Here is a 14771-nt window from a genome sequence, read left to right as displayed (position 1 = left end):
AGCGAACTCACGAAATATATTGATTTTAGAACTGAGCGAGTAGTATAGACGATTAGTTTGATTAAAAACAGTAGGGAAAACAAATGAGTATTAAGTTACAGAGAAAAAAAACAAAACAAATGAGTATTACGTAATAAGCTAGGTGATTAGCCAATAGTCCAATACACATGCCTCGTTCTCAAAATAGTTAAATATTTATAACAAAATATGCTCGGGACAACATATACTTAAGTTCAAAAAAAAAAGAACAACATATACTTAAACATCTAATCTATTAAAACTGAAGTAAAAGTTGAAAATAACCCTAAGTTTTCCTCAATAATTACCTCTATATACCACTGGAAATAATTTTAAAATAAATCTTCTAAGATATCCCTTGAAAATAGCCAATCAATTAATTATTCATTTCTTAAGTTGTTTCCATATTCTGGGCTAAGTATTTGAACATTACCTAATGTGTTTGACACATGATTAAATGATACTCTTTCTTATTGCAGGCTAATATGCGTAGCTCATTATGGTGGGACCAATCCTATAACCAGATCATCACTACCAGTGGATTTTTATTCATGCAAACTACTATCAAATAATGTATAAGTGTTTAAATACTACTTGAATCTGTTGTATATAACATGTTCGTACCAAACCAGATACAATTCTTGGTTTGTATAACCATCTCCTTGATATTAGTTAATTCCACAAAATATTTTTAAATGACTACAAGTAAACAAAAATACAAATATTCTACCATCGATTTATTCTTCTTCAAGCAAGATTTACAAAATCCTACAATCGATTATAGTAAATTGAGATCAAGACATCTGAAACTCAGTCGTCGCTGTTTTGTTATAAAAAAAAAAGCAACCGACGGTTTTACTTCGTTTTAATAAAAACAAATTATTATTTAAGGGTCGTTAGGTTACCCGGAAAAAAAATATGCACACATAGTAATTTGGGTTTAGAAATACAATTGGCCTTTCAACATCTTGGACTAACCCAAATTTAAATTTTCTATACCCAAATTTAAGGTCTTTAGAGATATGTAATCATTTTTTTTTCATGTAATCGTCTATCTTATAAATTCATACATTAATGGTTTATATTTTTAAACTTTTAAATCCAAATGCGTTATATATTTTAAAAATTTTGGATTAATAGTTTGTATCATGCTAACTAAAAGTTATTTTTTTTCATAATTTCATATACAAATTTATGTTTCCTAAATATACTACGCATACCTTGATTGTTATCTTTTTTTGGGATTATTTTTATAATTGTTTTAATTTTTGCTATCGGAAACAAATTTTAAAATAAAAATCTATTATAAATAAATACAAATCACAAATTTTAGAGTTTTTTATTTAATAAAACCCAAAAATCTACACTAAATGCTTTAATATTATACAGTTTATGTTAAGTTTACCAAGTAAAATAAAAAATACAATACAATAACAATAAAACCTCATAGTTTAAAAATGTACACTTAAAAAGGTATAGATACAACAATATTATCGCTCGATAACATATGAAACAATATCGTGAATTTTTTTACAATTATCAAAAATATATGATTAAATAAAATATACACGTGCGGATCCAAAATCTAGTTATAATTAAAAAAAAAACACAAACTGTTAACAAATGCAACTTGTGGCCTGCTATTTCGTATTCGTTGTCATATCATCATTGGTGATTAAATCTACCCTAATGCCTGTGTGACTTTTGGAAAAAAAAAACTTCGATCCAAATAGTTTCACTGCTATACAAATGCTGCAATCCAAATATTGAAAGATATGAATTAGAATTGTAGACGAGACTCATAGCCAACTATATCTGACTTTTGGAGTTAGAAATTTGGTTTCCACGTACTTACACTTGACCACGGAAAGCATAATAAATACTATAGTATTGGATTAGATTAGAAATTTAGAGCATATCATAATTGCCGATAATGCTATAACGAAAACATAGTTAAGAAAAAATTATAGTTAAGATGTTATAAGTCAAAAATCACGGAAGAATGTTGTGAAGTTCATTTGTAAATTTAATAAATAAAGTAAGTTCTTAATCAATCTTTGACGATGGGTTTGTTTTATTTTTCCGCTTAACTATTATTAATCATAAATCAATTTGAAATTTGGACTGCTTTTTATTTTAACAGAAAGAGTTATATGCATGAGTGTATTAAGAAGAAAGATGGGGATTATGTTGAAAAGACTCTTTGTTTCTCACCAACCGTGTCATACTCGTGAAGTTCAGAATCACATAAACTCTAAAATCAACTTGTTTATGATGTGTACACTGTACAATCGGTATATTGTCTTTTATTCATCAGAGTGAGACTAACAAATGATTTATAATCTCACGTTAGTTATAACTTATAATGATACAAATATATTTAAATTAGCTGTAGCAATGGAAAATGACAAATTTAAAGACAAACCATACGCGCAAGGGCACACAAATGCACAATGATTATTAAACAACTAATTACGATTATTTATAAAAAGTAATAATTAATATTTGGGAAGCTAAACATCAAATCTACTTTCTCAGTGTCTCCCTGTCTGTCACTTGCTTCTATATTCTTTTTTGTTTCTTCCTTAATATATAGCAACTTTGTTTAATTCAAGGCTACCTTAAAAACAACCTAATTAATTCAAACATTAATAAATTATTTTATAATATGGACTCTGAAAAAACAAGTAATGGGTTTTATTGTTTTATCTTTTATACTTTAGGCTTTTTCCATGACCATCCGAACTGAAAAATTCTTGAAGTTGTTCGTCTCACTTCGGCTTGGGCCTTGTCCATTCATTGGTGAGATATTTATTATAGTTCTCTTTTTAACCTATTAACATATTAAGATTCCAAACCAAAAATCATCCTTTTTGGTGTGCTTTCTAGTCTTTATTTTTTTTTGGTGGAAGAGAAATTCTGAAGCTTAAATGGAAAGAGCAGCTATCTATTGAGCTTTAGAGTAAGTTGTAGAAATAAATGAAAGGGAGACATCAAGTGCATACGTACCAAGTAGTCCGATCCTTTTCACTTCCAATTGTCAATGTAGTAAAAGAATATGCCCTTATCTAGTAACAATACTCCATCTGTTCCTGAAAAAAAAAAGATTTTCTAGAATTTATTCTTATTCCATAAAGATAGATTTTCTATTTTTTTTAAATATTATGTATATTTTTTGAAAAACATTAATTGTGAATATTTGAATTGATCAAATTTGATTTGTGGATAATTATTGGAAAGTGTATAAAAATAAATATTAAACTAAAATGTAAATACTTATTAAATTCTTAATAAACATGAAAACTCTAGAAAATCTTACTTTTGAGAACATATGTAGTATGTTGAAGCATAATTGCTATATATATCTTTATATATGGTCTTCTCATTTCATGTATTTTACCTTTCTTAAACTACGTTATAAAACTATAAAAAGTTTTAGTCGTCAAGACAAATTACAACCAAAAATCTACACAACTATACACGTATGTAAGAACTCGTAAATGCCTCAAAATTGCAGCTTTGGTTATAGAACGATAACTTTTAATTATACTCAACGTTCTCAACAACGGTTATAGGTACAATAATTATATCAGAAAATGCAAACATAAGAAAAGTCGTTAAGTTTGTTGTAAGCATTTAGATAGATACTTCCCCCATGTGTGTGACTGTGTGCACATGGACTCATGCATGCAAGAAAACTGCCTCTACCTTTTTGTCCCTCTCTCAACTTCTTCATTTTATTTCCCACCTCTTACGTCTTCATCATCTCTATATCCACCTCTGAGATCTAGACACGTGATTCCTGCTCTACATCGAACGGCTCTCCTTGATCACCTTGATAATAGCTAGATAAGAGGAAAAAGGCATGAATCCAAGCCGAGATTGCTCTTATCGTTCCCTTGTTGGTTGGTCCCAACCACTAGCAATGGAGATGTAACTGCTCCTCCATGTTACTCCTCTCTTTGACCTTTATACCCTTCATTCTATACAATTTAGAGTTGTCCCTAAATCTGACGTAATCATTTCAACTTCTTCACTTTATTTTCTTACTATCTGTGTTTGCCTCTACTTTTACATTTTTATGTCAAATTAAGTGTTTATGTTTTTGTTCAGCAAAAAGAACCTATTTTAAGTTTTTAACTAATAAAACGCATTGTGTTTTAAACAAGCAAGTGGTAGGAACTACTGTGAGATACGAAAGCATATGTGGAAACCGTTATTATAAAATGGAAGAAGAAAAGAGCTACACAACCCTTCTATAAATAGCTGAGACAACTGGTAGTCTCACACACTCGTAAATTTCTCAAACTAAGAACTAATTAAGAGCTTCACTTACACATCTTCTCTTTCAACGAAAGACATGGCAAAACTCATAACTTACCTTCTCTTTGTCACCATTCTCTTTTCTTTCATCTTTCTCACTATGTCAAAAGAAGCAGAGTACAATCCAGAAAGTGTAAGTGTTAATAATTAGTCCTACAGTCTTTTTTGATATTTTTTTTTGTTTCACTTTCCCTTTCTATAGTCATTACAAAAGAGCTAAAACACACACACTTTATTTGTTTTGAGAACAGTATGGAGCTGGAAGTCTCAAATCATACCGTAAGTAAAATCCTCTTCTTCTTCTTCTTCTTCTTCTTCTTCTTTTAATTAGTCTCATATATGATTATGAAAACATGCAAACTAAAACTCTATGTTCACGACTAGCAGAATGTGGAGGGGAATGCACGAGGAGGTGCAGCAACACCAAGTACCATAAGCCATGCATGTTCTTCTGCCAAAAGTGTTGTGCTAAATGTCTTTGTGTTCCTCCAGGCACTTACGGCAACAAGCAAGTGTGTCCTTGCTACAACAACTGGAAGACTCAACAAGGTGGACCAAAATGTCCTTGAAGTTATGGAAAACAACAATCTATTTAATTAGTACCTTTCTATAACTAATTATAGTATGTTTTCAAAGTGATGATTATGAAGTTAAATTTAGTATTATGTATAACCAACGTCATACTTCTCATATAAGTTTATGTATCTTTTATATTTGTATCTTATAATATTGTTGGATCCGTATACAAAAAGTTTATGTACCTTCGAATTGAGAAATATATTTGTATCTGTAATTTTGCTTTGTCAAGAACGAGCAAACCGATGCTAAACCCGTCTCATGTGAAGAGTTCACGCCCAAAACAAACATGCCTTGGAAGGCTTAAGAAGAAACTTCACCCATAATTTGTAAATGATGAACATTCTTAAATAATCACAGATTCATATAGACACAACAGTTTTAAATCTGAAAAATTAATCAAAATTATGTAATGATAAAACCAGAGAAGGAAGAAAGAACAAGTTTCAAACACCCTTGCGATGTAACATTATCGGCTTATGACACCCTCACAGTTGCAGATACTCAGCAGCCAACGGTAACACTTGGCCAACATAAACACACTAACACAATCATGAACTCGAAATCTAGCTTTTATAATAGATAGATGGTTGCATTACTCATGTTGACAATGTTGCTACTGTAGAATCAAGAACGACAACTTTTATGATGTAATCAAGTCACCTCTTCCGCTCTACCGGAGTTGTCTTTGCTGCAAAAGTCAACAAGAGGATTAGATGCAAGGGAGAGTGAAAGAATCTAAAGCATGTGGAACTAACCAGATGACAGAAGAGGTTTCTCCTTCTTATTCCCGGTTTTGTCAACAGAGCTTGCTAGTCTCGTTGTTCTTGGAGAACTAGAGGTGATCCTTCCATTACCTGAAGACGGTAGAGAGTGACGCCTAGGAACATTGGCTTTCTCAGTCCCATCTTGCTCAGCAGACACTGGTGAGCCTTGCAGCCTCAGCTTTGCTTTCGCTGATTTAGTTGCTTGCATATAGCTTGGGATTGATGGACTAGTCTGACGATGATGATGCCTATTACTCTCTTCACGCTCGGTCTTGTTAGTAACTGAACTCTTTCTCCTTGACTTCTGGTTCTCCTTTCCAGCTGTACTCTCTTTACTATTCGGTTTGGGAGTTTTCTCTTCCATTGAAGGTGTTTCCTTGCTGTCAATTTGGTTGACCAGTGAGTAATCTAGTGCTTCATTGGCTTCCAATGGTCCAGGAGTATATGTACTTCCACCTCATCAGTCTGTTCAGGCACTTCTTGCTTCTTGTCTACTTCAAAGACTTCCACAGGTTCTTCTATGGTTTCATGACTGGTTGAGGTTGGACAGAGCTCCCAACGACAGGATTGTGCACCTTCCTCAAGCTACGTTTGACCTTTTCAAGTTCAACCTGAGGATCTTCAACAGCAGGCGGTTCTATAGACTGGCTTGAAACTTTCCTGAAGCTGCGTTTGGGTCTATCAACACTCTTCTTGGGTTTTGCAGTTTCAGCTTCTATGAATCTTCTCCCCATTGTTTCCTTAGGTTGAGGAATTGGTCTCCAGAAGCATGAAGCTGACCAGTTCTCTAACCAGATGGAGCTTGAGTTTGGATGGGATGAATCGTAGGGTGTGTGTACAGGTATCACTTTTGGCGATGAAGCAAGAAGCTGTACACAAAAAGTATCCATCAAGATCTTTCAATTAAAGATTAAGAGACACAATATTGTTAACTAGCTCTACTAACAAGCGTACCTTCAGAGCAAAAGCGTTAGCTGTTCGTTTCTTGATTTCAAGGTAAGCATCTGTAGAGTTTGCAACATTTTTCTCCTGACAATTAAAAAAAGAATAGTTCTAAATTAACGAGAACCGGAGACACTTTTTGAGTTTTGATCATTTCTTTGAGTCTAGACTAGTCAAGTGTTGCCACATGTAGGTCCTCTATCTCAGGCCGAAATGTTTGATCATTATTATTACCTGAAGCATTTGCAATTTGCATTTCCTATGAATTTGAACTCCAATGTCAGAGTTTCTGATATCTCTTCCTCGAGCAAGCGCTTGCAACTTCACGATTCCCATGACACAGCAGAGAGTTGCAACAGCTTGCCTCCTAACCAGGTGACCACGGATAAGTGCTTGTAGCCTTATTATGCCTTTGAGTGTCCAAAAGGCACGCCGAGCCTTCACATAACAAGTTCATATCAGGATATATTACCAAAAGCGAGCCTAGAATCCAAAATAGGTGAGAATATTACCAAGTAGCCTCTAAACGCAGCCTGGACCGACGTTGCTGCTGCAACCTCTTGTTGGATTCTCTCTGCATCAGATAGTACTGACCACCTGTCTAGCGCAGGTGCATCTTTCTGAATATCTGTTGGTTTGCTTTCAACAAGCTGTATTTCATCATCTGAGATATCTTGTTGTATCTCTGATACCACATGGGATTCTTCTACCTTTGTAGTAACCAGAACCTCTTTTCCGCTCACAACTCTCTGCGCCAATGATACCAGTAGTTAGAGATCAATAAAACCAAAGTAAAAGACTAAAACCATAACTGTTCTCCTTGACAAAAAAAAATCTCAGATTCTGATCAAAACTGCACATAGTTAGACTAGTAGCATCATCATCATCACATCATGTAAAACTGTTTTAAAAGCGTGTGTTACCTCATATACTTTGGAACCGTTACTGGATTTAGAGGGTTTCTTTCCAAGTAGTACATTTTTAAACCACTTTGCAGGCTTGCCCATGATGTATGGAACTTAAATAAAAGCCACACCTGCATTGTCCAACCAATTAAAACAAGATTATGAAAAAAAAAACGAGTGGCATCATTTTAATATAATCAAACACTAATCTCTATAATATTATTTGAGAAGTCAGATTCTTATGTGTCGCTCTCACATTAACTCTCATGATGGTTGATTACGCAGATACCCTTAATGAATTAAAAAATTTACATTTAAATACTATTATTGAAATTTATATTTAGTTTCCTTTTAAAATTTTCCAAATAACATATATAATAAAAAGGAAATGTTGATAAAGTTTAAAAAAAACGAAAATTATATTTTTATATAATATGATTTCATTAAAAAGAAATTTCACAAAATAGAAATATTCCATTTAAAACTATTTTAAATACCATAAATATATTTTTGAAGTAATAAAATATTTCTTTATATCTATATTTTCTTAGGTGAAAATATATGTTTGTATATAATGTGATTTCGTAATCTATAAATTATATTTTACTTATATAATATGATTTCTAAAATACAATCACAAAAGAATAAACTGTTTATTTTAAAGAGATATTAAAAATAAAGTAAAATTAAATTTTGATCAAATAATTAAAATATTTTAAATTAACATAACACTATATAATTTAAAAAAGTAGATCTATTATATATTATCATTATTTTAAAAAATATTATTTTTTATGTTTTATGTTTGTCAAAGTTAATATAATAATCAAAATACCAAAGCGAATCTGTATTCACATTTTTAGGGTTATTTAAAATAAATTTTATTTTACTATTTAATAAATATAAGGCATAAAATTATTTATAATTTATAAATATTTTAATTATTGTAAATATTGATATGTGCTCACGTTGATTCTCATGATAGTTGATTACGTGAATATCCTTAATGAATTAATTTAGTTATACCTAATTATCATTACTAAAAATTGTTTAGTTTCCTTTTTATTAATAAAGCTTTAATTATCTTTTTATTATAGTTTATTTATTTTATAAACCCATATATATAGTAAAAAGGAAATATCTATAAAATATTTAGATTTTGTATATACAAAAAACGAATTTATTTTTCCTACTTTATATTTTCGCTAAAAACATAAATAAAAAAGTGAATATCTAATAATTTTCAAAATATATAGGTGTATATATATAATTAAAAAATAGTTAAGATAATTTTTAAGAAAACATATTTTTATAATGATTATATTTTTGATTAATTGATTTTAAGAAAATTAATTTTAAACAACGTAAAGTGATCATCTAATATCATTAAGAAAAATTATAAATTAAAATTATTTTTTACCTAACTTTCATTGATTAAATTATAAAATGTATTCACAATTCTAAACAAGTGATGATTTACCAATTATTATGATTTAGTTTTTTTTATAAATATTCATATATGTACATGAATTTTCAAATATTATAAAATATGTTCATGAATGCAACTACAACATTTTCTGTGTATTTTTATCTTTTTAAAAATAAACTTACCAAATTTTATAAGATTTATAAAATATATTACAAATATAAAAGGATGAACTGAACTAAATTAAGTTAAGAATAGTAATCCAATTTTAATATTATTAAAGTAAAAAAAAATAGTTGTCCAATTTGAAATAATAGATGCAAAACATACCCAACAATGAACACTTGAACTGTCCAAAATATTATGTTTGAAATAAGATATCTAACTAAGATGAAAACACACGGATAGATACAACCTTTTGAATTTCTGGGTGTAACTACCTTACGAATTTGAAATTAGTCAATGAAATTTTGAAATATTTCTGAATTGGTTTGCTTATTCAATTCTCAATCTCTTAGCACATTAATTTATTTTATATAATTTTCTCCAAAATAACATATATTAATATTTTAAAATATTAGAAGTAATTATTAATGCAATTCCAGCTTTATATTTCTTATCTCAGAAAACATATATTAAATTATAAAAACTTGTATAAATATATTTACAAATCTAATAAAATGAACCAAACTAAATGAAATTAAAATAACAATCTAATTTTAACTTAATTAAAAAGTGTTGTTTACTTTCAAACCAAATATGGAGCTTAACGATACCATACATGAATTAATCCAAATTACTATAAATAGAATCGCATATCTAATTAAGATGAGAACATAGTGATACTTAATATTATTTTCATGATATAAATTAAAATAACTTAAAAGTTATGAACAAATGTATAGATATATCTATATAATGATATATATACAATTCCCTTTATTCATCATAAATATAAATTATAAAGTTACTTGAAAGTTATAAAAAACATATGTAAATATTTTATAATTATTATGATTTGATTATTTTATAAGTATTTATTCCCGTGCATGAGCATGGGAAAATCACCTAGTCATAAAAAAAGAAGAAGATAAACCTTAATCACAATGATTAAACCTAAGAAATTTGGGATGTGACAAAATATAACTCAGGAACCAACCACAGATCTGGAACATAACAGTGCAAGCAGAAGAAGAAGAAGAAGAAGAACCCTAAAATCCACGGTAAAACACTTGTCGCTCCAATAAAAAGAAAACGCACACCGACAGAACCAAACAAACAAACATTATTCTCTCTCTCTCTCTAAAATCAGCACTACTCTAAAAATGTCCTAAAATGTAGGTTCCAGTAGTAACCGGTCGGATCTCTGTTCTAACACTCCGAGTCCGATTCAGACAACGAAAAAAACAGCAACAAAGAAAAACAAGAAGAAGATTATACCCGTGAGTGAGAGTGCTAAAATGTCCTTTTAGTTACTAGTTCTTCTCTCTCTGTTCCTCTTCCGGGAGAACTGTGTTCATATTTGGTACTAGTTTCAGTTACCACAATGTAAGAGGAAATATTTACATTTCTGAGTTTAACTGAAAAAACAAGCGCATCTCCAGAAACTCCAACCTTACGCCTTTCCTTTTCAACCGTTGGATCATCTCCAATGTTTAGTTCATTTAATTTACTTTCCTTAAATTTTAAAAATATATTCAGATTTCAGAACATAGAACGAGGGAAATCTAGTTTTACAAAAAAAAAAAAGAACGAGGGAAATCTATAAAGAAAAAAGAAAAGCAAGTGTAAGATTGCCAAAAAAAATATTACATCTATACGGATTACGGAGGTTAACTACTATGGGCCCTATGGGCTAAAAGCCCAATCCAAAAGAGTACAGAAACCTAATTCTAATTATCATATTGGAAACAAAACCTCTCCGAGACTTTTCATCGAACACTTCGTGCTCAATCCCTCAGAAGAGAAAAGAAAGATTCAAAGTCGTAGTAATGGAGAGTGAGACGAAGAAGAAGAAGCATCTAATGGAAATCGAAGGCTACCCTATCGACGGATTATCAATCGGAGGTCACGAGACTTGCATCATGTTCCCTTCTCTTCGTATAGCTTTCGACATCGGCCGTTGCCCACACCGCGCAATCTCCCAAGACTTCCTCTTCATCTCTCACTCCCACATGGATCACATCGTAAAAAAATAAACCCTTTTCTTCCTTTAGTGTCACATTCTCAAAAGTTGTAAACTTTGAGCTGTTTTTGTTTTTGACTAGGGTGGACTGCCAATGTATGTTGCGACTAGAGGGTTGTATAAGATGAAGCCTCCAACGATTATAGTGCCCACGTCGATTAAAGAGTGTGTTGAGAGTTTGTTCGAGGTTCATAGGAAGCTAGATTCTTCAGAGCTGAAGCATAATCTTGTCGGCTTGGACATTGGTAATAATAACACAACACCTCTAGCATCCGGTTTGGTTAGGCACGGCCCTGAGATTTTGAGAACTATAGACTAGGCCTGGGTGTTCGGACCATCGGTTTGGATTTTCAGATTTTAGATATTATGGTCATAAGTCTTATTGTTTTTACTAATTTTCGGATTCGGTTTGGTTCTTTCCGGATTCGATTCGGATGGGATTGTAACCGACATATGAAATCGTCCAAAAATATATTTTTTGTAACCGGAAAATTTAATAGTTTTTTTGAGGGTTATAGACGATTTATTAAAGAGTTGTTAAAAAGGAATTTTACGAAGCCAAACATTTTGTTTTTTCTGGTGGGTTTATGTCTTGGAATTTTCTTTAAAAAATTTGGAGGTTTAACCAATGTTTCATTTTGCTTTTGACTGACGTTGGGTTTAGGGTTTAACGTTGGTCCACTTTATTGGTGTAGGGGAGGAGTTTATTATCAGGAAAGATCTTAAAGTGAAAGCCTTTAAGACATACCATGTCATCCAAAGCCAGGTTGGAGTTTTCTCAACGTCTTCTTACTGTGTTATTTGTCTTTTTCTGAAGTGACACTCTTTTTGTTGGATGTTGCAGGGTTATGTAGTGTATTCGACTAAACATAAACTCAAGCAGGAGTATGTTGGTCTTCCTGCGAATGAGATTAAGAACCTGAAGGCTTCTGGTGTTGAGGTTTGTCTCTGGTTTTTCCCTAGTGTCTAATATATGCAATAGTATCTGCCTAAACTATAAAAGCCTGAATGGTGTTTGATGGGCAGATCACAAACAGTATAACAACTCCTGAAGTTGCGTTTACGGGAGATACAACTTCAGATTTTGTAGTTGATGAGAATAACGCTGATGCTCTCAAGGCAAGGGTACTCGTCATGGAGGTGATTATTTTTCCTTCTGTTGATTATATGTATTAGGACAATGTGCATGGCCCCATGTAGCAAATGGCTTTGTGATTTAAAAGAACATGTATTGTCTCTCTTTCATCTTGGTTCAGAGCACGTTTCTTGATGATTCGGTATCAGTAGAGCACGCTAGGGATTATGGACATATACATTTATCTGAGGTGAGGCTCCTTGTCTCTTTGCGAACCTTGTTAGTCTCTTTGTTTCTTGATAATGCTCTTCACACTTTTTTTTTCTCCTTTCATTACTTGAAAACTGTAGATAGTTAAGCATGCTGAAAAGTTTGAAAACAAAGCAATCCTGCTGATTCATTTCTCGGCTCGGTATACAGTGGAGGTGTGTTTTCTTTTGTCCAATCTTGGTTGTGAAGTAGAGACAGAGTATCTTTCTTCCGTTTAGTAAATTGATGTTTGTGAGTTCGAACAGGAAATCGAAGCTGCAGTTTCTACATTGCCTCCACCTTTAGAGGGACGTGTGTATGCTTTAACACAAGGATTCTAAACAGTAGACACTCTCACACTTTGGTTTTTGTTGTTCCCCAAGTTATTGTATCGCACATTTAAACGTTATACCCTTGTTGTTGAGTTTCTAAGTTAGAGATGTTTAAGTGATTTGCTAAATTAATAAATCCGTATAAATGTTAGTTTTACTGTTGAATTACATTTTAATTTTAGTGACATGAAAAAACTATAATATATGATCAGTTAACACTTGGATTATTTAAAGAAAACCAGAACTGAAGGAATATTAATATCTGAATAATTAGTCGCTAATTAATTTGAAATAAATCTCTTGTTTTCTCTAACCACCCTTAATAAATTGACATGTTGAGAATTATATATTAGTTAACAAAAATGATTTGTCACTTGTTTATGTAACAATTAATAAGTTTAGTACTTTTAAAATAGGGAGTGTGAACATTTGAATATTTGGTTTCGGTCTTTGGTCTTGCTGAAATCTTTACACCCTTTGTTATACACGTTTTTCTTCTATGAACTCTTGACTAATGTGTACTATGTCATTAATAATTTGACATATAAAAAAGTATTTTGCATCGACTAGACAAAATAGTAAAACACATGTTTCAGACATTTTATATTACTAGTTGATAAGCCACTCGTTTATGAAACGATTAATAAGTCTAATACTTTTAAATAGGGAGTGTGAACATTTGAGCTTTATGCTTTAGCAAAAATGTTTACACCCTATGCTATTATTTCTTTTTTGTCATCACACCCTGTGCTATTAATGTGAACTTTTTTCTATGAACTCTTGACTAATGTGTAGTATGTCTAGGGGTGGGCATAAATATTTGTACTTGAATTTTACTCGTTATTTTTTTTATCAAGGTAAGTAACAAAGCTAATATTTTGAATACTTGCAAGCACAAGTCAAATAACAAGTATTAGAAAAAAACTTGGTTTATTTCACTTGTTACATATTTTACTTATATATTTATATGAATCACATGACAACATTATAAATGATTAAGTGTTATATTGCTAATATATTAGTATATTACTCCCTCTGTTTTTTGAAATAAGTGTCACTTTGATATTTTTCACACAGATTAAGAAAATGATGGAAATATATGTAAATTGTTATTAATTACACATCTCTAACCAATAGTATTTGAGATAAATATAATTATTTATAAAATTAATACAGTTTACAATTAATTTTTAGCTGAATGTAATTATAATTTATATTGAAATTATAAATTGACATTTTTTTGTGTAACAAGAAAAAAAAATAGAATGATATTTATTATAAAACATAATAGCAACATATTTCTAACAGCGAAAAACAATGTGTATGATAATTAGGTATATTTAATAAGAAATCTGTTGATTCATATCTGAAAAATGGACTATAAAACACACAGATAAATAAAACATTAAAATTAAAATATAACTTAAAAATAATTACTAAGTAACTTGCAAATAATTACTAACTGCAATAATTAACAAGTAACAGGTAATAAAATGAAACAAATAGTTTGTAAGTATGAAGTTTTTAGCAACTATTTGGAATTGCGAGTACTCGCTTTTAGCATCCTAAGGGGGTGTATTCAATTGAAAATTTTAGCTGATTTGTATTAAAATGAAAAATTCACTGTTGTTGAACTTAACATTCCGTAAAATATTCTTAAGTCCATTGTTATTAAAAATATTTTAACTTGTGGAGTTTTAAAATTTTCAGGTGATTTTACGGTGTTTGATGAATAGAGTTTCTTAGTTTTAAAAAATTAAAACTCAAATTTCATGGTTTTAGGTGATATTTTACAATAATTTAACAAAATCACCTAAATTTCTGTGAAATCATCTAAAGTCCCTATTAAAAATCAAATCACATCAAATGTTAGATTGAATACAACCTCTAATACATGTACGGATTTTTATTACTTACACAAAATAAATTAAGTACCAGATATATTAAAAATACTAAGTACTTAGCTTGCGCCG

The 14771-nt window shown here is 30.7% G+C and overlaps 3 protein-coding genes across 3 annotated transcripts; 2 read left to right on the top strand and 1 right to left on the bottom strand.

Moving 5' to 3' along the window:
* The first annotated feature begins 4279 nt into the window (after nt 1–4279).
* LOC108840128 (gibberellin-regulated protein 6) lies at nt 4280–5134 on the top strand. The gene is made up of 3 exons (XM_018612953.2): nt 4280–4474; nt 4593–4620; nt 4729–5134. The coding sequence occupies exons 1-3, from the start codon at nt 4379–4381 to the stop codon at nt 4908–4910; spliced, it is 306 nt and encodes a 101-aa protein (XP_018468455.1). The 5' UTR covers nt 4280–4378; the 3' UTR covers nt 4911–5134.
* A 123-nt stretch (nt 5135–5257) lies between these two features.
* LOC108840127 (protein IQ-DOMAIN 31) lies at nt 5258–7633 on the bottom strand. The gene is given in 8 exon segments (XM_018612952.2): nt 5258–5608; nt 5676–6131; nt 6134–6205; nt 6208–6553; nt 6639–6713; nt 6861–7064; nt 7139–7375; nt 7550–7633. Coding segments are annotated over 8 exon segments (1506 nt in total). The 3' UTR covers nt 5258–5576.
* A 164-nt stretch (nt 7634–7797) lies between these two features.
* On the top strand, nt 7798–12963 carry LOC108839854 (tRNase Z TRZ1). The gene is made up of 9 exons (XM_018612631.2): nt 7798–7803; nt 10820–11143; nt 11225–11387; nt 11838–11908; nt 11987–12082; nt 12169–12282; nt 12399–12467; nt 12568–12642; nt 12733–12963. Exons 1-9 carry the CDS (start codon nt 7798–7800, stop codon nt 12805–12807), a joined length of 993 nt encoding a protein of 330 aa, XP_018468133.2. The 3' UTR covers nt 12808–12963.
* The last annotated feature ends 1808 nt before the right edge of the window (nt 12964–14771 follow it).

The sequence above is a fragment of the Raphanus sativus genome, chromosome 2 (genome assembly GCF_000801105.2).
Source record: "Raphanus sativus cultivar WK10039 chromosome 2, ASM80110v3, whole genome shotgun sequence".
Lineage (NCBI taxonomy): Eukaryota > Viridiplantae > Streptophyta > Magnoliopsida > Brassicales > Brassicaceae > Raphanus > Raphanus sativus.
The sequence above is the reverse complement of the archived record's forward strand: the minus strand, read 5'-3'. Positions and strand labels throughout refer to the sequence as shown.

Excerpts from the sequence above, each read along its gene's own strand:
- LOC108839854 (XM_018612631.2), top strand. Across the intron at positions 12,468-12,567 it reads GACATATACATTTATCTGAG|ATAGTTAAGCATGCTGAAAA; the intron begins GTGAGGCTCCTT and ends TGAAAACTGTAG. Across the intron at positions 12,643-12,732 it reads CGGCTCGGTATACAGTGGAG|GAAATCGAAGCTGCAGTTTC; the intron begins GTGTGTTTTCTT and ends GAGTTCGAACAG.
- LOC108840128 (XM_018612953.2), top strand. The coding sequence starts at position 4,379 with ATGGCAAAACTCATAACTTACCTTCTCTTTGTCACCATTCTCTTTTCT. Across the intron at positions 4,475-4,592 it reads CAGAGTACAATCCAGAAAGT|TATGGAGCTGGAAGTCTCAA; the intron begins GTAAGTGTTAAT and ends TTTTGAGAACAG. Across the intron at positions 4,621-4,728 it reads TGGAAGTCTCAAATCATACC|AATGTGGAGGGGAATGCACG; the intron begins GTAAGTAAAATC and ends CACGACTAGCAG.